Source organism: Podarcis vaucheri (genome assembly GCF_965113315.1).
Source record: "Podarcis vaucheri genome assembly, chromosome: 14".
Taxonomy (NCBI): Eukaryota; Metazoa; Chordata; class Lepidosauria; order Squamata; family Lacertidae; genus Podarcis; species Podarcis vaucheri.
In genome coordinates, this window is record NC_138752.1 from 44,070,559 (window position 1) to 44,097,498 (window position 26,940).

The following is a 26,940-nucleotide window of genomic DNA, read 5'->3' on the forward strand; positions in this document are numbered from 1 at the left end:
CTCTCACCCGTGTATTTAACAAAGTACATTAAACAACTATGGTCCATGCGTAGATGAAAGATGCCAGTTTTATAGATTGTCAGACAGGAAAGTAATGAAAGGAAACCATAATTCCATACAATTGTTGGGAGTCTTGAGTTCCATTTGGAGCTTACATATATTTTCTAAATTTCTCCATTAATGCCACCACTGTCTATACATTTTGTCTCCATATGGAAAGTTGCAAGTACCCTCAATTTTTCCAGTTTTGTGCAATCAGTTGTCCGGCTACCACAAGCAATAACGTTATTAGTTGCTTAATTTTCAAGAAAAGTAAGGCTGCGATCCTAACATCTCTTACTGAGCAGTAAGCCCCATTAAATTCAATATGCCATACTTCTAAGTAGATGTGTATATGACGCTAGCGATACCTGGGGAAAGGAAGAGTAGAGATTATAATTCTAAAGTACGATAAATTTTAATACCATAGAAGCCTAGTTGAAATTTCACTGCTTTCCTTTAATCAGATTGTTTTAGGCACGCCATGCTCAGTCACCCTCAATCTAACACCTGCGATGTGGAGATATTAATACTGACAAGCCTTACAGGGTTGTTGTGTGGATGACTGTAAAGCTACTGTATGTGATGCTTTCAGCAACCCAGAGCAGGACTCCAAATCTGACTGACTGGGGCTGATGGGTAGTCCAAAACATCTGTCCTAAAGCATTAGAATATTATTTAACTTTCATATTTAGTCATAATTGTATCAAATAAGGTCCTTGTGTGGCAGAATAAATGGGGGGGGGGACAGAAGGATGCTACAATTTAAAAACCAAAATCAATTAGAGAAGGAATATGCATAGGAATGTGAATTTTTTATTTTTGAATGTTTGGTATTGAGATCATTTCCTAAGGATGCAGTGCTAGCAACCTGCATTCTGCATCATACTGGAAATAAAGATGTGACCTGCAACAAAATGTTGCAGTGTAGCGGAGCAGTTCAATATTCCACTCAGTCAGCCCTGCCCTCTTCCATTCCATCGCCTTGGCCATCCAGTTTTTCTTTTTCTTTTTTTCAAAAAATTTTATTCGTTTTCACATTATAAACAAACAAACACACAAGACAAACAAACATAAATCATAGCCTTATTGAAAATTACACTTATTTACTTTGTTAAGTGACTTCCTCGCTTCCCCTTGGTTGAATTTCATTGCATGTCCTTTTAACAGATTTCCAAATCCCAATTCTAATGAAATTTAACTTAAACATTAACATCCTTAAATCTTCACCTTATGGAATTAAACATATTAATTCATCACTTAACATAAATAAATTCCTAAGCCAATTAAGTATCTGCAAGCTGTTTTCAGTTAATTTAACTTAACAAATTTAACTAGATAATCATTAAATTTAATCCACTCTTCCTGATACTTGCCATCCAGTTTTTCATTCCTCCTCCTTCCTACCCCTAATTTTAGGTATAGGTGAATCTGTTGATTTCAGATTTTGCCTATATTCTGTGCTTCCTGTATGTTCTCTAAAACTCAGTAAACATAATTTATTTAAAAGAAAGAAAGAAAGAACAGCAGCTTTCCCCAGCCACAATATTCTAGGGGTTGTCGTTTCTGTATAATATATTTGTTTTGCTTTTAATCTAAAACAAAAACAAACAAATCAAGGAATAACATTTCTGCAGGGAGGGGATGCGACCCGCATCTTCAGCGCAGGAACAATGTGTAAGGTGCAGTACAACCAGCTTGCCCTTAGGGGGCAGCACCTGCCATTGATACTTGGCCGTCTCCTCCTTAAGGCAAGCTAGCACAATTGAAGATGAAGCCTGATTGCCGGAGCTAAGCAATTGCGGGAGCCAAGCCGATGACATTTCCTTTGGAAGCTGTTTTCTAAATGGCCCAGACACTTGCCTCTCTGAGCCTCTCCAGTGTGCTGCTCCTTTGCCATGTCAGATCAGCATCAGGTAAGACTGGTCAGCTCTTTATGTCTAAGAGAAGCAATGTGATTTGTATACTCTGAGATGCATACATGCACCGGAGATTTTATTCTGCCAGCATCCCAGCACAAGAGCATGGCTATAAATGTCAAGGTGTGTTGGCTGGCATTCAAGGGGCTGCATTTAAATCTAGGGTTCCACACTGCACCGTTCATTTCAATTATATTCCAGACCTCTAGAAGAAGGGCAGGCAAGAATTGCCTTACATCTCAGGGTCCGGTGGGGTTAAAAGATAATAAATGGCATCCGAGTTGGTGGACAGTGACTGTCTGGAGGAAGAGATGGCTTTTCGCAGCTCCGGGGTTGATGGCTCTATGTTCTGCTTCTGTGCAAGATGGAAGAAGGCGTGGCAGGAGCTTTTCTCACCCAGGACATTTCCCCATTGGAGGGAAAAGAGCGAAAAACAGCAGTTCTACATCAGAAACTTTAATCCTAGGGACAGGGCCTCTGAGAGGAATTTTGAACATTTGATTTGAACATCTTTGTTTACGCTGCAATACAGATGAGGAGAAAGAATTCACATTGAAACATTATTTTATATTGCAATGCAGATCAGGCCATCAGAATACATTAGTATTAGTTTTAGAAAGGTATATAAACTTACTATTCACTTTTTAAAAAATGCTTTTCTGGCCTTTTTGTGGGAAAAATTTCCAGTCACCACGTGAAAATTGATTGTCCTGGCAATGTTTGTTTGGTTCAGTAGCCGGGCCAAATCCACAAGATGTTCCTGATTGTAACTCTTTATTAGCTTGCTTTTTGTTAAATGACCTCTTTCCAGAAGCTGCTGCTGCTGCTGGAATTGTTAATAGTATTCTTAAGCTAAGGCAAACATTTGGAAACAGCCCGGTCACTGAGTCCGTACTCTGTTAACATGCTGAACAGATCTGATGGCTTTAACTCTACAATTACAAAATTTGCTTTACGTACAGAGGGCAGATGTTCGTTTCTTTTCCAAAGTCATCACCATTCAGGTCAGCAGGATATTGCTCTGATAAAACTCTGGGGTCAAATACGGCCCTTGAAGCCTCTCTCTGTGGCCCTTGGAATTCTTCATGGGCTACACCCGCTCCGACAGGCCCCACACCCCTTGAATGTTTTCACCTGGCTGGAATATGTCTGTGAACTGTGGTGGCTCTCACTTGCCTGGAAGGAAGCCAAAGAGAGGCTGTGTGTGTGTGTGTGTGTGTGTGTGTGTGTGTGTGTGTGAGAGAGAGAGAGAGAGAGAGAGAGAGTACCACAAGAGGTGGGAGGACCTGTGACACTCTATTGTACAAAGGTGACTATCACATCAATTTGCTCTGCCCATGTTGGCATCTGGCCCCATCCACCATTGACGTGTGGCCCCCACATCATTATGCATGGGGGAATGTGGCCCTAAGGCTGAAAAATGTGTGCCCTGCCCTGATGCACAGAGGACAGGGGAAATAGTCATTTCATTTTATTTATTCATGTGTTTATTGAAATTGAAATACTTTATTGTCACTTGTACAACTTGTATAAAGTGAGATTACACGAGCACCACCCACTCAGCTCTCTTAGTCTGAATTCCCCTTATTTACTGACGCACACCCACCAAACCTAAAGTCAGTTGCCCTGTTGTTATCTTTTCATTCAGCAGCCTAACAGCCCATGGATAGAAGCTGTTCTTTACCCTGTTGGCGCGACTAATGCTTCTATATCTTCTGCCCAAGGGCAGGAGATCCAGAAAGTGCCGGCCATGGTGTGAATCATCCCTGAGAATTTTCCTCACTCTCCTGAGGCAACGTTCTTCCGCTATTTCATCCAGTGGATTCATGGGACAGCCCATAATATCTTGTGCTGTATTTACCACTCTCTGTAGGCACTTCCTATCAGATGATGTCAAACCAGCGTACCACACCGTGATGCAGTATGAAAGGACACTTTCTATTGTGGACCGGTAGAAGGAGATCATCAGATGTTGATTGACATCGTTCTTCCGCAATACTCTGAGGAGATAGAGTCTCTGTTGGGCTTTCTTAACCACCTGGGTTGTATTTATTTTCCAAGTAAGGTCTTCACTGAGATAAACTCCTAGGAATTTAAAGGAAGAGACTCTCTCCACACAGCCCTCCCCGATGTACAGCAGGGCTAGTTCTCCTCTCTTCCTCCGAAAGTCCAACACCATCTCCTTTGTCTTGCTGATATTAAGGTGCAAGTTGTTCCCTAAGCACCATGTAGATATTATAATTCCCATTTCAAACTATGTCAAGGCTGTATTAGAAATATACCGTACTTTTCCGTGTATAAGACTAGGATTTATTTATTTTTAAGTTATGTTAAAAATTGGGGGCGTCTTATACATGGATAGTGTATCCCCTCATATTCTTAATTTGGAGTGCCCCCCCCCAAAAAAGTGGGTGTCTTATATACAGGGGCGTGTTATACACGGAAAAATGCGGTAATAATAACATCAACAAAAAGCATCCATATATCAGATACCAATATGTTACGTTCCCTGCTCATTTTTCACCCTCCAAAGTTTGGAACCAAGTGGCAGGAGAAAGTACAGTTTCTCAAAGAGCTGGCTTTAAATAGCTTGCGATTTATCACACTCCTGGATTTGTTCATCGCACTGGTGTGTTAACATTTGTCATCAGTTATGGCTGGGTAAAGGAGCATTAGGAATCCAGGCAATGTGGTACAGTGTATTTATCCTTAGGTGAGAGAGAAAACTCTGCTGAGTCAAAGAACTGGCCTGCTGGTCTCCAGAAGAACGTTTTGCGGAAGGTCTTGTAAGCTCAAGGATCCCATTTATCATTTTTTATTATTAACGTTTAACAAAGAAAAGGAAGGCAGAAGGGGGGAGAATTAAAGGCAATAAAAAACAGAAATAATATATAAATAATACCAATAGTAACAAGACCCCACCACCACCATTCGTTCACATCTCAGATACAATAGTCATCAGCACATATGTCTTAAGGTTAACATCTAAGTTAATAAAAGCCCTCCAGATGTCCAGATCAGTATCAACACAAAATTAACACCAGGCTCGAAGTCGCATTTATCATTTGCAGTTTTAAAGCAAGATGAATCCATCCAACTAACGTCAAACCAGTATTGCTCATTCTCAAGTTGTCGCCTGCCCAGAAAATATTTTGGGTTCAGAAGAAGAATCTACCATTCATTTATTTAAATACAGTAGAACCTTGGTTCTCAAACTTAACCCATTCCTGGAGTCCGTTGGACTCCCGAAACCATTCGAAAACCAAGGCACAGCTTCTGATTGGCTGCGGGAGCTTCCTGCACTTGAGTGGAAGCCGTGTAGGACGTTCAGCTTCCAAAAAACGTTTGAAAACTGGAGCGTTTACTTCCTGGCTTTTGGCGTTCGGGAGCCAAAACGTCCAAGTACCAAGGCGTTCAAGAACCAAGGTACGACTGTAGTACATGCACAGCTTAATGCCATTTTGCATAAGCAGCATTCAGTAGGGATAAAGCATGCATCATAAAATTCGCTTAAAAGTAAGAATAAAACAAGGAGAAAGAAAAACTTGAAATGCCTGCTGAAATAATAATAATAATGAAGTCTTCCCCAAGCCCCGGGAGTTCGACAGGGAGGGGTCCTATATGTTCGCTGGAGGGCGGAAGTTTTGCAAAACTGGGCCCGCAATGCTGAGTACACAGCTCCTAGTAGATATGAGCTGCGCATCTGAGCCACAGGGGACCACAAACAGCAACTATGAGCTCCTCTATGGTGTGCCTAGGAAATGAAAACAGATAGTGGTCCTGGCTTTGTTATTGCCATAGCTAAGGCTGCAGTCTTACCTGGGATCCCACTGAATTCAACAGGGCTTCAATTTACTTCTAAGTCAGTATGGTTAGGATTGCACTGTGAATTTCTGAAATAGTATCCATTGATTTTATTTCTTCAGTCCTGTACGGCTTGGACATTACCAATGACGGCCCCATCACGACAGAAGCACAGGCTACGATTCATTCCACGTTGCGTGTGAAGGATGGAGGCAACTCACCCGTTAGTGACCGGAAGTACCATTTCAACTGGGTTTATGCCCCTTTGACTTTGGTAGAGAGCTCCGGGCATGGTGTGGACTCCACAATTATAGTGACCAGCCCATTTCCAGGAGTCTTTCCTGTTTCCGTTCAGGTGATGCACACAGACTGCTGGCTCTGTCAGACCATTGCAAGAAACCTAACGGTGTTAGAGGTGTCAGGTAAAATGTGCATATTTTATTATGTTTTCCTGTAAGAGAAGGGGGTCTCGTACAGTGCTTCTGAAGATGTCCTACAGGGCCAGCTCTAGGTTGAAGGGAGGCAACATCTGTGGTGGACTCTCCACCCTTGCCTGTGACCTTGTCTGCCTGTCCATGACTCACCTGACTAGGGTTTTCTTGATAGCAGTGGCTGGATCTGGGAAGCCACTGGCCATGTTGAACTCCCACTACGTCCAAGAACTTTACAATGCTGGTTCTCCTAGGCTCATCACTTCTCAGACGCCTCCCAACTCTTCCTGGCTCTGGGACAGCCTTCCCCTGTGACCATTGCCTTTTCACAAAAAATACTTTCTCAATACAACTCCAAAGCTCATCTCTGTTGCTCACCCACATAATTGACGAGGGCCCTCTGCCATTGCCAGGCCTTGGCTGGGGTGAGCCAGGGATCATGGGACCAACCAGTGGTAAGGACCACACAAGAACCACAGGGTGAACAAAGAAGCAGCAAGCCATAAGTCAGGACTAAAGTACTGTATAGCGAAGTTTGGGAGACACAGCCGAGCTAAGGATGACGCTGTTGCATAAGCAACGCTCAGCTGGAACAGGAAGTCCTCTTATATTCCTTCCTGTCTAAGAGGAAGGGTGGACAGAGATATAGAATTGGTCTGTGCAGCTACTTATTGCGGTTGGCTTCCATTCTGCCACTTTTTAGTCTCAGCTAATACTCAGATCTTTTTTTCTCCTTTAAAATGTACTTCCCCCTGATGAGCAACTTAAAGTTTTAGTTGATACCATGTACCAATTAAACTTGATCAAAGCTGGGGAAATCCCAGTATTTGCATGTCCTCAAAAAGAATAAACGAGAGATTTTCTCATTAGATGGGAAGGTCTTTGAGAGAGCTTCAGATGACTAAATATATTCTTTGTATTTCCCCCCCCCACAGAGTTTATAGTAGGGAATCTGTCCATTACCCAAACAGAGGACCATGAGGTATTTGACAAACTTGACTCCCGATCTCCAACAGGCGCCCAGACCCGGGTATCATTCTTACTTCATGACCCAAGTAATTATTTCGAGTCAGCTTCATTCACTTACAAATGGGATTTTGGAGATGGGTACGTCCGTATTTTTTCTTTCCCTCCCTTTTATTTATACAGATTTTAGCAGAGACCATTATTTATATGCCTGTACTAATATATCCTTACTGACAGACCGCACCACCCCCACAAACATCATTTCTCACCAGGTGGACCTCTGAGATCACACTGAATGATAACCACACATAGAGCGCATTGCAGTTACTGAGAATTGAGGTTACCAGGCATGAATCACTGTGACTAGACTATCCCTAGCAAAGAGCAGTCGTAACTGATATCTGGTTTTCAACATTGCAATATATCACCAGCTAAACATTATGTTATACTGATACATCACGATATCTGAAATAAGAATATAGCTATGAAGAGGCTTTGGCTGGCTTCACGGTTTTTCCTGTATCGTGATTTTTGCATAGCACACACATACATCATGATACGCAATATATTGCCAGCTCAAAAATTATGAAACCAATAGCACAGTATGGACTTCAAAACAGTTTTGGATGATATATTGATATATCTCCCAGTCCTAGCCCTAGATCTTCATTTCAGAGGGATTGGAACATGTCTAGAGTAGACGGCTGACCAATTTCTTTGACATAAGAGCCACTCAACCACAGTGCCTCTGACCACCAGCCATGCTGGCTATGCTCAGGCTCCACAGCTAGAGACCCTAATGCTTCTGAATACCCGCTGCTGGAGGCCAGAGGATGGGAGGGTCCTTGTATGCTCAGATCCTGCTTTGAGGGTTTCTCACAGGTTGGCCACTGGGAGAAGAGGATGCTGGACTAGATAAGTCATTAGCTTGATCCAGGAGGCTCATCTCGTATCCTTAGGGTTCAAACACAGTTTATTGGCCCCGATCCAGTCCACCACTGAATCCAGGCCACGGTCCAGATGGCGCATAGTCTCTTCTTACTCAGATGTTAAAGATGCATAGGAAGCAATTCATGAATGAAACCATCAAATAATATGCCTACGCAAACACAACTGATTTCCACTGTTTCCCCATCACCTGCAGAACCGAGATGACAACAGAACACCCCACCGTCTACCACAATTACCCTACTGTTGGGGTTTGCACCGTGCACCTGGAGGTGGCAGCAGAATGGAGACAAGATGGGAGCAGGATGGAGCAACGAAGGAAGATGGTCCAGAAAACAGGGCATTTTTCTGCTGCGTTGGAATTGATGGGTAATGGCAGGGAAAAGCTAGTGCTATACTCAGCATCCCTTTTGGTCTGTGAGGAACACAAGTTCAGGAGATCTGATCCGCACACAAACGCCGCCCAGGTCAGCTTGGTCTCCTTTCCTACAGATCAGTGATCACTGGCTCCTATTGCAGTGGCGTAGCGTGGGGGGTGCCAGGGGTGCCGGCGGCACCGGGCGCAACATCTGGGGGGGCGCGAGTCCAGAGGGAAGGGACAAGTTCCTTCCTCCGCCGGGCTCCCCGCCGCCGACGCCAGCCTTGCGCCCTAGCGCGCGCGCCCCCCGCCGCCGCTGCGGTTGCTCTCCACTCACTGCTCGCAGGAGGAGCAGCCGCTGCAGCAGTGCCGATGCCGCCACCGACGCCTGGCCGGGCACGGGCAGCCTCCGCCCCCTGACGCCGCTGCCATCCCCTCGGCCCAGCCACAAGCGGCGGCTGCTTCTGCCGACTGGGAGGGAGGAGAGCTCCGAGGGGCCTCGCCGCGCCTAAACCCTCCGAGAGGAAGCCGGCGGGCGGGCGAGGGTCTCCCGGCAGAAGGCGGCGCCGCTGGCTCCAGCTCTCAGCGCAAGTCTCAGCCGGGGGGGGTGAGGACGGAGCACGGCTCGAAGCCCCCGGACCCGGCAGGGAAGAGGAGAGGCGCTCGCCAAGCCCGGATCTGGAGCTCCACCTACAGCCCAAGGAGAGGAGGGGGCGGGGAGGCGCCCGAGGGGAGGGGGCTTTGGCTTAATAAATTCCTGCTGAGCCTTGGGGGGGGGTCCTTGGCTCCTTCGCTTGCCCCCAGCCCCAGTGGCGTAGTGTGTGGGGTGCAGGGGGGGCGGGCGCAACATCTGGGGGGGGGGCGCGCTCGCACTCGAGTGCTAAAATCCACGGGTTAGGGGGCGCAAATTACTTGACTTGCCCCGGGTGCTGACAACCCACGCTACACCACTGTCCTATTGGGACTGGCAGCACAAAAGGAAGGGAAACCAACAGTGGCCAGAGCCAGAGCCAACAAATTCTATTTTTGTCCCCATCCCCTTCCTCCCTGCGGAGTTCTACAAGGGCGACACTGAGGCAGAGGAGGAAGGTGGCAGGTAGGACCACTGTTGTAAGAGGTCAGACAAGAGGAGCGGGCCGAGGGCAGCCTGAAATTGGCAGGGCAGCTACAGACTCTTGAGTAGGCTATGGAACAGGAACAGTCTGCAGCTTTCAGTGTAATGCCAGATTGGTTCAGAAATCATCATATTTTTTTATTTATACCCCGCCCATCTGGCTGGGTTTTGCCAGCCACTCTGGGCAGCTCCCAACAGAACAATAAAAACACGATAGAAGATCAAACATTGAAAACTTCCCTAAACAGGGCTGCCTTCAGATGTCTTCTGAAAATCAGATAGTTGTTTATTTCCTTGACATCTGGTGGGAGGCCGTTCCACAGGGCGGGCGCCACTACCGAGAAGGCCCTCTGCCTGGTTCCCTGGAACCTCACTTCTCACAAGGAGGGAACTGCAAGAAGGCCCTCGGAGCTGGACCTCAGTGTCCAGGCTGATGGGGGTGGAGATGCTCCTTCAGGTATACTGGGCCAAGGCCGTTTAGGGCTTTAAAGGTCAGCACCAACACTTTGAATTGTGCTCAGAAATGTGCTGGGAGCCAATGTAGGCCTTTCAGGACCAGTGTTATATGGTCTCGGCAGCTGCTCCCAGTCACCAGTCTAGCTTGGCAGAGATCGAAAGACACAATGTTTGCGTGTGTCCTTCCCAAACTGGCCTCAGATGTTCTCACTTGCTGGATTCCAGTTATCTCTGCCCATCGCTAAAATAAAGCATGTCTAAGCTCAGGCCCACAGGGAAGGAAAAAACATTCTTTAGCCTGGGCATTCTTCCCCTCATCTCAGCTGTGAGGATCTGGTTGAGATGTGAGAAAAGCACTTTGCACATGCTTAACTGTGCTCACTTTGCTGAGCAGGGAGGTTGGGTTCCCTTTATAAGGAGGTCTGTCGCACATTTTGGAGTATTTGCATTTGTTTGCAGATACACAGGTTGTGCATAGGTGGTTGTGCACAGCTTGAACCAAATTCTGTTGGCAACAGAATTAACCCTTAAGTTGCCAGCCGAACGATCCCCGCTGTTGTGCTTCCAATGTTATCCCTCTCAGATTTGCCCCAAATACTAATGACATTAAGACCAGCAACGAATGCTCTTCCTTCAAAGCACAAACTTACAGTTCTTAACCTCTCTACCTCAGATGCCGTCAGAAGTATTAACATTGTGGGATCCACAGAGGCTCATGTGATGGAAAACTTAAATCTATCGCTGCATATCCAAGGCAGGTAAGCAGCCAACAAAAAAACAAAACAAAAACACCTATATCAATCATTCTACTTTCCCTTCTGATCTGCTATTTGCATTCTCCTCTGGGGTTTCCTAGGACAACAGGCACCTCCCGAAGGCATAGGAAACAGGAACTGAAATGTGTATCAGTTGTCTCTTAAGGAATTCTCTGGCGAGTGTGTGGTTTGAGGAGCATCCCAAGCGCCAGATAGAAAGTCTTGGGAGGCTGGATTTGGTGCCTGGACCCGAGGATTCAATAATAATAATTGATTATTTATACCCCGCCCATCTGGCTGGGCTTCCCCAGCCACTCTGGGCAGCTTCCAACAAAATATTAAAATACAGTAATGCATCAAACATTAAAAAGCTTCCTTAAACAGGGCTGCCTTCAGATGTCTTCTAAAAGTCTGGTAGTTGTTGTTCTCTTTGACATCTGTTGGGAGAGCGTTCCACAGGGCAGGCGCCACCACCGAGAAGGCCCTCTGCCTGGTTCCCTGTAACTTGGCTTCTCGCAGTGAGGGAACTGCCAGAAGGCCCTCAGCGCTGGACCTCAGTGTCCGGGTAGAACAATGAGTATTCTGACTAAACGCCAGGAGGAACTTTCTGAAAGTTAGAGCTGTCCAACAGTGGAACAGTCTCCCTCGAGAGGTGGTGGACTCTCCTTCCTTGGAGGTTATTAAGCAGAGGTTGCATGGACATATGTCATGGATGATTTAGCTGAGATTCTTGCATTGCAAGGGGGTTGGACTGGATGGCCCTCAGAGGTCCCTTTCATCTCTATGAAATCAAGGGATTATTAGATCAGAAGTAAACACGGCCAAGTGCATTGCTTTCACTGGGTAGACTACGCCCCGGGAAGCAAGCAGCTAACCTCTGAAGGATGAGATAGCTGGTGTTTGCTGTCTGTACGGAGGTCCAAAGAGCAGGAATCTGTCCCGAAATGCAGCAGGACAAAGGTCTGTTGTTGACTCTTCTTCAAGACACATAACAATCACATTGCCGGCCAAAATCTGCCACATCATCTCTCAAAACAGTCGCTGAGCTAATGAATCTGGAGCAGCGGCTGTTTTTGGCTCTCTTATCCATTTGCACTGCCAGCCGGGTTGTTACGCTTCTGCTTTGGCAGAGGCAAGAAAATACGTAGTAGAATGTGTGCGTAGGGGAACATAACAAGAGCTCTGCTGGATCAAGCCAGGATCTAGTCCAGGATCCTGTTCTCACAGTGGCCAACCAGGTGTGATCATCTTCTGACTCCCTCCTTCGTGTGCCCCCTCCGTGAGAGGTCCGGAGGGTGGCAACGCGAGAACGGGGCCTTCTCTGCAGTGGCTCCCCATCTGTGGAATGCTCTCCCCAGGGAAGTTCACCTGGTGTCTTCATTGTACACCTTTTGGTGCCAGGCAAATATGTTCCTTTTTAACCAGGCCTTTGGCTGACCTGATTGACATCCTATGCCCTTTTACCCACGCGGGTGGCGCTGTGGGTAAAACCTCAGTGCCTAGGACTTGCCAATCATATGGTCAGCGGTTCAAATCCCCACAGCGGGGTGCGCTCCCGTCGTTCGGTCCCAGCTCCTGCCCACCTAGCAGTTCGAAAGCACTCTTAAGTGCAAGTAGATAAATAGGTACCGCTTTCTAGTGGGAAGGTAAATGGCGTTTCCGTGTGCTGCGCTGGTGCTGGCTCACCAGAGCAGCTTCGTCACGCTGGCCACGTGACCCGGAAGTGTCTTCGGACGGCGCCGGCTCCCGGCCTCTTGAGCGAGATGAGCGCGCAACCCTAGAGTCGGACACAACTGGCCCGTACGGGCAGGGGTACCTTTACCTTTACCTTTTACCCTTTTAAAATGTGGCTTTTGGGGGGGGCTGTTATTTAGGTTATTGTTTTGATTTTGATTTTATATATTGTGATCTTTTCTGTACACATTTTACTTGGCTGGAGAGCTGCATTGGAAAATTGAGTCAGCACATGTCAAAAGATCCCAGTGTTTCGGTTCACGCATTGTTTTGGAAACTCCCCGTTTGGTAGCCTTGTCTTGAAATGGGAGAGGAATCAAATTTATCCCTTATCCCTACCTGGGAGTAAGTCCCATTTCAGCTTGATTCTGAGTTGGCACACAGAAAATTGCAGCGCCAGCCACCTAAAGCAGAATAGAGCTTTTGTCCTTCTTTCTTCCCAGCCTGCCTCTCCACTTGTGCTGGTTAATCAAGACCGAATGCGTTCCGCTCGACAGGGACCACTGCCACCTGGTGGCAATGAATGCTACACACTACAATCTGAGCCACGTCTTCAGGGACGCTGGGCAGTACTGCCTTAGCGTGCGAGTGGAGAATGGGGTCAACATGTTGCAGTCGTACCAGGAGATTCAAGTGAGGCCGTCAGGTGAGAGTTAGGAGAAAAGCTACTCCACAGTTGGAAAGCAGGTGTGATATATATATATATATATATATATGCAGGTTTTGGTGTCTTCGGGTGTCTTCCCGTGTAAGAGTCGGGGTGTCTGTGCGACGTTTCGACGAGGTCTCACTCGTCATCTTCAGGCTGGTGCTTTCGGCTTCTTGTTACTGGAACAGAGCAGAGTCTGGTGTTTGAGTTCCTATAAATACTGTTGAGGGGTGTGGTGTATAGCCTCCAACGTTCTGGGCAGAAAGGAAGTTCCTAGATTAGTGTGCCTTTTCTTCTTTTGTTCCTTAATTACTTGAGGGATATCTTGGGTGATTTCATGAGTGATATTCTGAATACCACTGGGTGGGTCATTAAGTGTAGATTAGTTGCTAAAGCTTTCGTGTCTTGACCTCTTGAGCTTGTGAAGAGTTTTTCTGAGAAGATGGCTGTGCTGCATTTAGTTGTGCTCTGGCTTGGCTTCGTGTATAGGGGCGAGCTGTGGTTTTGTGCCTTGTGCCAGCCAGATCTGTGTAGGGATTGCAGGGGGGTGCAGCATCCGGAGGTGCCACTATAGTTTGGCTACTGGATGGAGTCTGTAATATGTCTGTGGAGAGGGTCTGGGTTTGGGTCTGGTGTGGTTGATTGGTGACGGCGTTCTGTGTGCCTCTGGTTCTGGTGTCGGTTTTTGTGGGGAGGGCTAATTTCCAGATGTCTGGCAGGCGGGACGTGTCGTCACGCTTGTTCATGTTGTGAGGGTGTTTCTCTATCTCGATGGCTTCCATGATTATTCTCTTGTGGTGATGCACGTATCGCAGAACACAAGAATGCCGTCAAAAAAGAAGAAAAAACTTCCTCTCTTTTCCAACACATGAAAGAAACAGGACACGAAATTAATTTTGCAGATTCCAAATTGCTCTTTAACATGGAACATCACCACAAGAGAATAATCATGGAAGCCATCGAGATAGAGAAACACCCTCACAACATGAACAAGCGTGACGACACGTCCCGCCTGCCAGACATCTGGAAATTAGCCCTCCCCACAAAAACCGACACCAGAACCAGAGGCACACAGAACGCCGTCACCAATCAACCACACCAGACCCAAACCCAGACCCTCTCCACAGACATATTACAGACTCCATCCAGTAGCCAAACTATAGTGGCACCTCCGGATGCTGCACCCCCCTGCAATCCCTACACAGATCTGGCTGGCACAAGGCACAAAACCACAGCTCGCCCCTATACACGAAGCCAAGCCAGAGCACAACTAAATGCAGCACAGCCATCTTCTCAGAAAAACTCTTCACAAGCTCAAGAGGTCAAGACACGAAAGCTTTAGCAACTAATCTACACTTAATGACCCACCCAGTGGTATTCAGAATATCACTCATGAAATCACCCAAGATATCCCTCAAGTAATTAAGGAACAAAAGAAGAAAAGGCACACTAATCTAGGAACTTCCTTTCTGCCCAGAACGTTGGAGGCTATACACCACACCCCTCAACAGTATTTATAGGAACTCAAACACCAGACTCTGCTCTGTTCCAGTAACAAGAAGCCGAAAGCACCAGCCTGAAGATGACGAGTGAGACCTCGTCGAAACGTCGCACAGACACCCCGACTCTTACACGGGAAGACACCCGAAGACACCAAAACCTGCATTCCTGTACCCGTGAAAATCTACGAAAGCAAATATATATATATATATATATATGCTTTCGTATATATATATATATGGAGAATGTCATTTATAAAAAGTCTCTTGGACACCATTAGGGTGCCTAGAATCCATTTTCGCTGTCAATTGTTGTCAATTCCCATACAATCGGTATATAGTTCAAGAGCCTATTCACTTCTGAAAATCTTAATTTTTCCTGTAGTGTCTTGTTTATGTTGACCAGCACTTTCTCCCCAAACTTAGTGTGGGACACACTAAAAACATGTGCTTCAGGGAAGCATTGTCCATATTACATCTCCAACAAAGAGCTACATTAGATAAGGAGTCTAATAGATTATAAATAGTATTTTCTGCTGTATAAGTTTTGGTGTGTGCACCAGTGCTCCTTGCTCCATTTCGACTGGGCCTTTTACATTCCTTCACCTTTTCTCCTCCTGCACAGGATTGTTCAGCGTAATTAGGTGACCCCATTGGGTTCCAATATTATGAGAAAAGGGGCTTAGGTTTATCCACTTCTTCCACCCCTTGCGTAATCCTACACACCTCTCTCTCTCCCTCTCTCCCTCTCTCCCTCTCTCCCTCTCTCCCTCTCTCCCTCCCCCCTCTCTCTCTCTCACACACACTTTCCCCTTTTTTTCTCAAGTGCAAAGCCACTACAGTCATACCTCGTGTTACGGCTGCTTCAGGTTACATGTTTGCGGGCTGCGGACTGCGGGAAACCTGGAAGTACCGGAACAGGCTACTTCCGGGTTTTGCTGCTCGCACATGCGCAGAAGCGCCAAATCACGCCTGCGCAGACACAGCGCTTCAGGATGCGAACGCTGCAGGTTGCGGACGTGCCTCTGTCACGGATTATGTCCACAACCTGAGGTTCCACTGTAATTCCATAAGCTTCCCTAGGGCGGGAGTTGCTCTAACCGCCCAACCATTTTGGTTCCCCTTTCCTACACCTTTCCCAGATCTACAACAAGGAGTGCAAGGAACCCTCAGGCCCAGGACCCAATGTGGCCTCCATGCCTCTCTACCTGAGCTCTCTGAACTCTTTCCACAAGCCCTGCTGCATACCCTGAATTCTGATTATGCCTCCTCACCAAATTCTGATTATGCTTCTCTGGACAGCAGCTAGAGAAGGGCGTGTGAATATGTGTAGAAACTTGCCCTGCTGTACCAAAGTAAAATGTGCATAGGTTGCTCCACCCACTCTGGCATCTGGCCCCGCCCCCCACCACTGGCATGTGGCCACCAGAAGGTTCCCAGAAGGCAATGCGACCCTCAAGCTGGAAAAAAATTCACGCTGCTCCTTTTTGAGTTGTGGCAACAGGAGCTGGACATAGAAGTCCAAGTGTGGTCACACACAACGTACAATGGCGTTGAGATGTTTCCTGATAGATTTCCAATCTAAGCACCCTCCTTCTCCTCTTCTCCAGGCATCCACCCAGCTTTCTTAGTGCTGCCTTGCATCACCCTCTTATCAGCCATGCTGGGGTTAGCTGCCTACGTGACGTTTCGGAGCAGCGCACAGCAAAAGGATCTTGTGGAGGTACTTCCGTAAAGGCTGCTATGATCACACTGGGGGCCGAGGAACCCAAGCCAAATTTAACCTTACTTGCATCACAAGCAGGGCCTGCAATGAAATGTTGCCTCGTGGAGCACAGTAATAATAATAATAATAATAATTAATTTATTTATACCCCACCCATCTGGCTGGGCTTCCCCACCCACTCTGGGCGGCTTCCAAAAAAATATTAAAATACTGTAATCCATCAAACATTAAAGGCTTCCCTAAACAGGGCTGCCTTCAGATGTCTTCTAAAAGTCTGGTAGTTGTTGTTCTCTTTGACATCTGGTGGGAGGGCGTTCCACAGGGAGGGCGCCACTACCGAGAAGGCCCTCTGCCTGGTTCCCTGTAACTTGGCTTCTCGCAGGGAGGGAACCGCCAGAAGGCCCTCGGCGCTGGACCTCAGTGTCCGGGCAGAACGATGGGGGTGGAGATGCTCCTTCAGATATACTGCTGTTCAGGATTCCTGCCACTCTGTTCCATTCCTCGAATCATTTTCAGGTCCGAGGCCAGATCCCACAGAGCAGGCAGCCAGGTCACACTCTGTATGACCCCAGGCTAGCTCCAAAGGCTGAGAGGAGACTGAGCCTTTTAAAGCATCTGCCCCCCAGACCACCTTCTCTAGGCCTCACCCTCTTGTGCATGACATTAGTGTCTTAAAGGGGCCAACTCTCTGGCCTGAAGGCAGGTCATTCCTCCTCCACTCCATAGCCTTCTATGGCTATGCGCCACCCAACTGGTGATGTGCGCCAGGAGGCATTTGGCTCCTCAAGCTTGGGGGAACACACCCTCAAAGGTCCTGGCTCAGGCATGATAGGTTGCTCTCATGGGCTCCTGTTTATCAGTCCCATGCTCAGTGGTCTCTTGGCTATGACTCCATAGCTGGAGACTGCAGCCCCTGACTCTGACCCTTGATCGCTGCTAGATCCTGTGGTCCTGACACCCCATGTTCCTGGATGTCCCCCCTGTTAGGATCATCCTACTCTCTTATAGGACCCTGGCAGAGACACATGCCTGACTGGCATGTTCTCTCCCTCCTGGTCGGTCGTTCGGGAGCTTCAAAAGCTTTCTTCAGCCTGAACATCCCAGCGACCAATGCCAACAGACATCGGCACACTTACGATCCTGCAAAGTATTGGCATAACAGAACTCAGCAGCACAGCATTTTGGCTAATCTACTTTTACTTACATATAATACACTCGGAGCATTCTGACTTAGCTCCTTCCTCTTTCTCATCAGACAGCAAAGAGAGAAAGAACAAAGGACAATAGTCCTACATTCCGGAACACAGTAGTACAAAACATCCTGTCTCCCTCACTTCCCACTCTGTGGAATGAAAACATACACCGTCATGTGATAGACAGCAATCTCATGACTGCAAACACGGAGCAAGAATCCTAACACCCCCCACCAACAGTGAGTCAGGCCAGGCTGAGAGGCAGTGACTAGACCAAGGTCACCAGTGAGCTTCATGGCCAAGTGGGGATTTGAACCCTGGTCTCCCAGGTTTCGAATCCAGCCCAATAGCCACCACCCTACATAATTCTTCACAGAATTAGATGCATTGCTGAAAGCATCTGGCTATTTTCCAAAAATGCAAACTTCCAAGTATACTTAAACTTCTCTAAGCCGTTATGGGGAGGGTTGGTTTGTCACCTGAGACATTATTGGAACCAGCTTTTGTCTTCCCCGTTGTCGAAACGCAGGTTGCCGATTTTGACTTCTCCCCAACGTCCGACACCTCACCTTCTGGCTCCAAGTGGAGCTGCCGTCAAATGTGTTGCGAAACCTGCTGCCTCTGGCCATCTCAGGAGTCTTGCGAGACGATCCGAGAGCATCACCGCCTCCTGCGCCCTTTGCGTGAGCCAGTGAAAATGTACACCATGTGAAGAACAGGAGCTTTGTTTGTCATATACTGCTGCTGGCTTGACCTTCTCCTGTCCGCCTCCTCTCGTCTCCATGCAGGGGTGCTGCATGGGCAATCCGTATCTTTTGCTGGTGCATGAAAAGTTAACATCTGTGCTAGGGCCCTGGGTTGCAGATTATTTCACCAGGTCATCCGAAAAGAGCAGACTTGGATCTGCACTGAGAATGCATTCCTATGCAGCAGGGATGGGGGAGCCTCAGCCCTTTGGGCCAAATGTGGCCCTGCAGGTATCTCCTCTGTCTGGCCCTTGGGACTACTCCGCACCTTCCTTAAGTGCTTTTGCCTTGCTGGATTTTGCCCTAGAACTTCCACAATGCCTCTTGCTTGCCTAGATGAAGAGATGTGCTTGCGTGTGTGAAGCATGCCTGAAATGTATCCTGTTGCCAGATGGTAAGAGCCATTGTGCTGCTCCACCTCTGGTCATGCCCACGTTTGCCACTGCCCACGGCAACCCCAGACATGCAGACTCTGGAAGGGCTGTCCACGAGAGATTGTGTCCCTGCAGCTGAAAAAGCTTCCCCACTGCTAGGGCTGGGCAATATATTGATATACAGTGGTACCTTGGTTCTCAAACTTAATCCGTTCCAGAAGCCAAAACCAAAGCATTCCAAAACCAAAGCATTCCAAAACCAAGGCATGGTTTCCCATAGAAAGTAATGCAAAATTGATTAATCTGTTCCAGACTTTTAAAAACAACCCCTAAAACAGAAATGTAACATGAATTTTGCTATCTAACGTATGGTTACCAGATTTTTTCAATGAATCCTTCTTTCTTTCTTTCTTTCTTTCTTTCTTTCTTTCTTTCTTTCTTTCTTTCTTTCTTTTTAAAGCTGAGTAGCAACAGGGAGTCAGTAGTGGGGATGGTGAGGCAAAAGACCCTGGGCCCAAGCACACATGCGTATTGTATAAAGGTGCAAAGCCCTTCTTTCGCACCCTGTGAAACAAAAATGCGCAGAGTTTTTTAAAAACTGGGCAACACCTGCCCGCCCGAGCCTCAAAACAAAGGGGGCAGGATATCTGTACTGCCGGACGTCCCCAGTCCATGCAGTGGCCGGCGGCAGTGAACAGCTCCTGAAGCCAGACAGAGCCAACTGCGCTACCAGGCTGGCTCTGGGCTGCTGAGGCTGCCACTGCCACATTTCCCAGGGACAGATTTGCAAATCTGGGGACATTCCAGGGACGGAATTTGTTCGGGGACAGATTTGCAAATCCGGGGACTGTCCCCAGGAACCAGGGACGTCTGGTAACCCAAAAATTCTAACGAGACCATTGATCCATAAAATGAAAGCAATAAACAATGTACTGCAGTCACACAATCAATCAGTAGCTGAACTGGGTTCCACACTGTCACAAAAACAAAACAAAAAAGAGCTGCAAAAACAAAAACGGAAAAGAAATAGCAAAAACAGACAGACCTCAGTGTAACACTCAAAATGGAAGCATAACACTCAAAACAGTAGTGTGGCACTCAGATCGGAAGTGTAACACTCAAAACGGAGTATGTTCGGCTTCCGAAAGAGGTTCACAAACCGAAACACTTACTTTGCAGTGTTTGTGTTCCAAGTTGTTTGAGTACCAAGGCGTTTGAGAACCAAAGTACCACTGTAGTGTCCAAAACCGGTTTCATAACTTTTGGGTTGGCAATCTATCGTGAAACATGATGTGTGTGTGTGTGTGTGTTATGCAAAAATCACAATGTGGGAAAAACTGTGAAGCCAACCAATGCCTCTATGTAGCTCCATCCTTATTTCAGACATCATTATATATCGGTATATATCGTGATGTTTGGCTGGGAATATATCACGATATTGAAAACCAGATATCGCCCAGTCCTACCCACTGCTAATATGCAGGCTTACTGAGAAGCAAGTTCAACTGAGCTCAGTAAGACATACTCCACAGGAGGTGCATTCAGGATTGCAGTCTAAAATGGCTGGTTTTGTTTTTGTTTGTTTTTAAAGAAAATAAATGTATGCTCTATCTATCTCACACATATATATGGCACTCATATTGTGTAAGTGTCACACTTTAGTCAGAACTTCGAATAATTTTATTTGTAGGATTGGGAGGGGTGAGAAATGTGATTTTGCTTGCATCTTAATTTGCACTTTTTTGAACGGTGAAGCCAGCTAAAACACAGCTACCCTTTGGAATTTGCGTGTCTCCAAATCTTGCAGCTCTGTTCTGCAACAAAGAAGTGCATACAGCAGTGAAAACGGCATACAGAAATGCATTCTGTTAGGGAGTTGTTTGCAAAAAAAGAAGAAGTGCGGCTTAATCAAAGTTGCGTCCAAGGATGTGTTTATTAGGGTAAATACGCACGTAAAATGCTGCTGAATTTTCATGAGGATTATTATTTTTTTTGGTTAGCAAATGGCTGCAGATATGAACTGAATGTATGACTGGAATACTGAGAAACATCAGGAAACAAAAACTGACAGATCCATCCATCTCTATTGCATGTGTTCCTCTGCAACCCATGAGATATACTTGACCACCATGTTTTGTTTTGGTTTTATCATTTTCAGCCAAAATCCTAAAGGAGGACTGTCTTTCTACACCCCCTCTGCCTTTCTACATGTGTGCCTTTGGATTGCCAATCAATATGCTACGTATCTGAAGGAAACTCCTATTTCCCTCCTTCCTTCTGTCATGGAACCCAAGGTGGCATGGTTCCCGGATGGTCAGCTATCCAGGGACTGACCAGACACAGAGACCTGCGTAGCTTTAGCAAGATGGTGGCCTCATTTTCCTCTTCTCAACAAACCAGACATTCTGCTTCTTACCTTGCCTTTTGCCTCGGTTCTATTAATTATATTCATAAAAGGCATCTAGCAACTACATTTTCACTGGTAGATCTCACTTTAAAAGAAGGGCACTTCCAGACACTGCTTTAATAATGGCACAAAATCAGAAGGCACTTCAGCGAAGAGGTGACTTCTACCACCAGCTCTGCCGGTCTACTGCGCAGGCATATTGGCAGGCGTCCGTATGTACTGCAGCAATCAGAATAGGGATAGGAGGTCCAGAAAGAAAGAAAGAAAGAAAGAAAGAAAGAAAGAAAGAAAGAAAGAAAAGGAAATGGTACCAGAGCCGAGGGGGAAAGCCGCCATCTGGTAACTTACTTCCTTGTAGCAGGAAGCAAGGGCTGTGTTGAGGATGTTATATGGCTGTCAAGCCCGCAAGCTGTCGAAATGTTGTTTATACTTAACATAAAGATGTCACATTTCAAAAGAAGACCTTGAAGTGCATTCTGGGATGTGCATTTCCAGCAAGGAAGGCACCCACCAGAGATTCCCTCTGACGCCCGTCACAAACGAAAACAGAATAGGCTCTGCCACCTCTGTTTTACCACTCACTGCCTCAATAAAGCAAGTTCTGGTGCCCTTCAAAAATTGTGTGCAAGTTACTTTTTGGCAGAAAGAGGTTACCAGAAGGGGGGATACCGCTCGTAACTTCTTGGTTTAGGGCTTGATGTCCTTGAGGTCTACCCCCATTCCTCTGAAGCCTTTGGACCTCCTTCATCATGTGGTAGATGGGGCTGTCACCTTTTCCTCCCTTGAGTTGAAACCATAGAGCCTAAAGAGGAAGTTAGGAGGATGTTCTTTTCCCACTTCCGTTTTGGCTTTGCTTCTTTTCAAAGCCCAGGTCCAGCTTACTGAATCCGACTTGTACCCGGATTCCTTGGATAAGCAAAGTGTGTCTTCTTTCTCTCTTTTGGGGTGGGCAGGCTGATTTGGAGAAGTCGGTGAGAAGTGGCGATAAGCAGTGGGACTTGCTTCAAAATCCAGATGTGCCCATGGCCTTAAAAGGTTGGGGATTCTGGCTCTGAATGTAGGGTTCGTTTCCCAGACAAGCCCATGCAAACAGGGGAAGAGGGCCATATTTTTCGATAACTATCTAGAGATGGACCATCACTCCATGGCAGACCATGTGATTTACACTAAATGCGGAAGTACTATCATTTTATCTATCTTGACTCTTCCAGCATTCAGCTTCATTGCATGACCGTGAGCTTGGTTCTCTCTCTGCGCTCAACACTGCATAGGGCAGTTTTCTATTTTAGATCTGTATATATCTCTGCATTTCACAAGGCCTGAGAACCTCATTTTGCTGCCAATTTGATAGGCACTCAACTGCCCTAGTTAGCTATTATATAGAGGGAACGATCTCCTCGAAATCCACCTTACAGACGTCAAAGAAAATGTAAGAGTGTCATTCTGAATGTGGCCCAAGAAGCTATTTCCTGCTCTGACATTAAAAAAAAAACAACCCTCCATGAATTAATCTGTGGATTCATTAATTTGCAGTTGAAGACTCTTGACATTCTACCTTTTGAAAGCAAAGGACAATCTAGCAACAGAGGGAGGAGGGCAAGGCAAAGTGAGCAGTGGTTGTGCCCAGAAAAGATAAAGGAGGAAAAAAGTCATCCAGAGAACTGATTTTTTTTTTTTAACCTTACAGATCAATGACCTGGAAAAAAGGAACATTCACTGCTAAAAAAGAAAGAAAGAAAAGATGAAACTTGCTGATTTGGAACCAAGCGTTGCAGGAGTACAGGCAAGAGAGCAATTCAGTCAAAATAATAAGCACCAAGTATAAAGATAAGGGCTTTATTATGCAACTCTCTGAGCAAAATTATGAGGAAACGAGTCTTAGGACGGAAGCCTATTTTCCGAGGACATGGCTTAAAAACAGCAGAGCAGTGCACAATGGTTGTTAAGAAAAATAGCTGAAATACTTCATCACAATTAGCAGGTATTTACCATTAAGATTAGGGATGCAGGTGGTGCTGTGGTCTAAACCACTGAGCCTAGGGCTTGCTGATTGGAAGGTCGGCGGTTCGAATCCCCACGATGGGATAAGCTCCCGTTGCTCAGTCCTAGCTCCTGCCAACCTAGCAGTTCGAAAGCATATCAAAGTAGATAAATAGGTACCACTCTGGCAGGAAGGTAAACGGTGTTTCCATGCACTGCTTTGGTTCGCCAGAAGCGGCTTAGTCATGCTGGCCACATGACCCGGAAGCTGTCTGTGGACCAACGCCAGCTCCCTTGGCCTATAGAGCCAGATGAGCGCGCAACCCCAGAGTCATCCGAGACTGTACCTAACGGTCAGGGGTACCTTTACCTTTACCATTAAGATTAAATCACTGAGCTAAAATTTTACAAAACTTTGCAGTGAATCCCTTCCAGGGAATATCCCTGCATATTAAAGGGTCAGGAATCTCCCCTGCCCGCAACTTCTTCTAGGATGCTTTCTGAACGCCATTAGGGGCTTGGGCAGTTCAATCCCCTCCACACAGCTCTGGTTTCTTTTTAATCCCCCTCAACATTCTGTAAATCCTGGAAGATCACAGGTCTTTGTAAGTATATGTTTTGAGGATCTCATTTCTCTGTCTCTCTCTCTTTCCGTTTACATAGTTGACTGCATAGCTACAGAGTCCCACGAATGTGTCAGAACCATATTTTAGGAGTTGCCCCATTTGCTCTCTAAATTAATTGGCACATTGTACAACCCGGGTCCACCATCATGGGAACGATGGGGTGTTTGCAGGAGTTTGCAAACTTAGCTCTGTCGATCCAGAGTCTGTGAAGATCTCTTTACAATGCATAAAAAGAAACTGTCAAAACGGCTCCTGTTCTTTCAAGGTTAACAACATCAGGCCTCCCAAAGTTGGAAGCTGGCCACAACATCTTTGTTATCAGTCTCACAAATCAACAAGGAGCTATTTGGATCTTGTTTGTGCGGTTGACAAAATGTCAGATGACAGCTACCCATTTAATTTCCGCCTTTCCCTGAAACAAACCCACAAACAAACAAAGACTCTTGCCAGGAGGAATGTTTAATGAAATAAGAGGAAAGCCGTATCTTTGCAATCCTTGGCTAGGAAGTCTCTCAATGTGGATAGTCTTCTTTTCAGGCCTACACAAAGGGAACTAGATAGACAAAAGACTGTCGTGGGCCTGATCCTTCCACAAAACATCTTGCATGCAGAGCAAATATATAACTTCCCAGATGTGTCATCACTGGCCGAGTAAATTGCAGCTGTTCAGCCCCTCTCCCTTGCCTCAGAGGGTCACCAGTGGGTTTTGCTGTCCTGAAAAAATTTATTTTGGCCATTGTGGGCCAATTGGAAACCTCAGCCTACACTCGAGTAGGACCCTGGTAGAGACACATGACTGACTGGCATGTTCTCTCCCTCCTGGTCAATCGTTCGGGAGCTTCAAAAGCTTTCTTCTGCCTGAGCATCACAGCAACTGATGCCAACAGACATCGGCACACTTAGGGATCCGCAGAGTCTGCGCAGTTGCGTAACAGACCTCAGCAATTCAGCATTTTGGCTAATCTACTTTATTTACATATAAACACACACAGAGCACTGCAACAATAGTCCTACTTCACGGAACACAGTAACATAAATATCCTGTCTCCATCACTTTGTGGAGTCAAAACATATACCGTCATGTGATAGACAAAAACCCCATGACTGCAATCATGGAGCAGAAATTCTAACAGGCTGGACTACTGCAACGTGCTATATGTAGTGCTTCCCTTGGGCTTAACTGGGAAGCTGCAGCTGAGGTGACACCTTTGTTGAGAGAGCTGGATTGGCTGCCAATATGCTAGCGGGCACAGTTTGTGTAATTAACATTCCCTATATGACCGGGTCACATTTCTGGGAAAGCCTTCTTAACAAAAAATTCAGTAGGCTGGTCATTTCAGCTGGCAAACTATTCCAGAGGGCCAGAGCCGCAACATCAAAAGCCCAGTTTCCAATGCAAGCTAAGCACACACCTCTGGGCATGCATTAATCTCAGCGGCTGGCTGCCAGGCACTTGGGCATTGCTGCACAATGGGATTTGACAAGTGGGTGGGACTGCCTACCCACCGGACACTGGGTGTTTGACAGGCAATCAGTCAAAGTTGGCCTGTGGGGTGGAGCCAGATAACAATGTGACCTGCCAAGCCAGAGCCTATGGGAAAGCTGCAAGATGTACAAACATAAGGCAGACTAAGAGAACAGAATGGTAGATATTTGCACATTCACAAAAGAATATGAATGACAGGAGAAATTGTTCACAAGTTTTCCCTGCCACACCATGCATCTTTGGGCTCCATTCTTCCAACATTTGTGTGTGCGCTCCACCCTTTGAGCACTAGATGTCTCCCTTGCTTAAGAATGAATCGCAGAATGAGTCAGCGATAGACACGGCCCACTTTTCAATGAAAGGGAGCTCCATTTATCTCCATTCATTGCATTGCTTTGGCTTGGCACTTGTGCTAAGGAACACGATGTCTGTGTTTCATTTTTCTTTCCTTTTGATGGGGTTCCATCTCCACAGATGCTTCTAGCGGTCAGTGTTTTGGACCGCCTTCTGGAGGGAACATTATCCAGTCAGTCAGTCCATTTATAAGGCTATTTTCTATCCAACAGATCTCAAAGCAGCTTTTAACAGGAGCATATCCAAATACATAAAATCAACATTCATAGGTGCAATTTATTTAAGAAATATCGAAACACATGAATACACAATGGACCATATCCAACTTCAACCTTACTCAGAGTGTATCCATTGAAATGAATCAAGACATTATATAGGTTTCATTCACTTCATGGTTTCCAACTTATTATGTAGGGGTTTTTTTCCGGCTGCTATGCAAGTCTATTGGGCATATGTTGTAACATGTTAATTACAGGTGTGATTTGATGCACTGCTGCTGCAATGTCCTGTCATGTCTGTCAGTTGCAGGGTACTTGGGGGATGCTCCTAGATTCAACAATCACTGGAGAGATATGACTTGCCCACTGTACTTCCAGACTGGATAATTGCAATGTCCTTGGAAACAACTTGGAAACTTCAGCTGGTGCAGAATGCAGCAGTCAGATTGCTTGTGGGGCTTGCCTTCAGAAATCATGTAACGCCCTGTTCTAAAATGGCTGCATTGGCTACCGGTTAGTTTCTGGGCCCAATTTGAAGTGCTCATGTTAGTTTAAAGTCTCAAATAACTCAAATACCTGGAAGACCATCTCCTTCCCTGCAAACAGCCCATGGTATTAAGAGCAGCAAAGGGAGCCTTTTTGGTAGGCCCAGGGATTAGTGGGGGAGATGACAATGAGTGGTCAGAGGGAGAAGACTGGGAGGAGGAGGTGGCGAAAGCTGAGGAGGTAACAGGGCTTCGTGAGCAGGGAGAGTCTGTGCTAGAGGGAAGTTCAGAAGCTGGAGCTGGAGCCAAGTCAGGAGAGGAGGGGAGTCAAGAGACAAAAACAAGTCTAGCTACGTAAGAAGGGCTTTCACTCTTGCTAGAAGCTCGGCCTTGCCCTCACCAGTTCTGGAAGGCTCCTATAAAAGAGTCCCGTATGCACAGAGACTTTGCGCCTGCCCATTAGGGGAAATAGGAAGCCCCGGACATGTATTTTTTAGATGTCCTTTTTATGTTGAGATTCGTAGAGACACTACTGATCCTTTGCTGAAGAGGCTCGCCAATCTTTCAGACAAGTCTAAACTTAATTCTCTCCTCTTAGGCAAAGATCACAAGACAACCTGGCTGGTAGTCAGATTATGCGCCCAGATTTGTAGGCACAGATCATCCTCTAGAA

The 26,940-nt window shown here is 46.4% G+C and overlaps 1 protein-coding gene across 3 annotated transcripts; it reads left to right on the plus strand.

The window, feature by feature from the left end:
• Positions 1 to 1,676: 1,676 nt before the first annotated feature.
• On the plus strand, positions 1,677 to 21,736 carry TMEM130 (transmembrane protein 130). Of its 3 annotated transcripts, none has more exons than XR_014213667.1 (9): positions 1,677 to 1,955; positions 5,885 to 6,184; positions 7,129 to 7,300; positions 8,304 to 8,476; positions 10,709 to 10,793; positions 12,968 to 13,170; positions 16,283 to 16,395; positions 18,121 to 18,399; positions 21,560 to 21,736. XR_014213667.1 is itself a non-coding variant. In XM_082199819.1 (8 exons), exons 1-8 carry the CDS (start codon positions 1,886 to 1,888, stop codon positions 18,301 to 18,303), a joined length of 1,299 nt encoding a protein of 432 aa, XP_082055945.1. In that variant the 5' UTR covers positions 1,678 to 1,885; the 3' UTR covers positions 18,304 to 19,111. The 3 variants fall into 3 exon arrangements, 1 of the variants encoding a protein (XP_082055945.1); XR_014213668.1 differs by having other exon boundaries at positions 21,577 to 21,736; XM_082199819.1 differs by lacking the exon at positions 21,560 to 21,736 and having other exon boundaries at positions 1,678 to 1,955; positions 18,121 to 19,111.
• Positions 21,737 to 26,940: the final 5,204 nt, after the last annotated feature.

Bases quoted from the DNA above. Each gene is read 5' to 3' on its own strand.
- TMEM130 (XM_082199819.1), top strand. From the start codon at position 1,886: ATGGCCCAGACACTTGCCTCTCTGAGCCTCTCCAGTGTGCTGCTCCTT. The intron at 6,185-7,128 runs GTAAAATGTGCA...CCCCCCCCACAG, and splicing joins AACGGTGTTAGAGGTGTCAG to AGTTTATAGTAGGGAATCTG. The intron at 10,794-12,967 runs GTAAGCAGCCAA...CTTTCTTCCCAG, and splicing joins TCGCTGCATATCCAAGGCAG to CCTGCCTCTCCACTTGTGCT.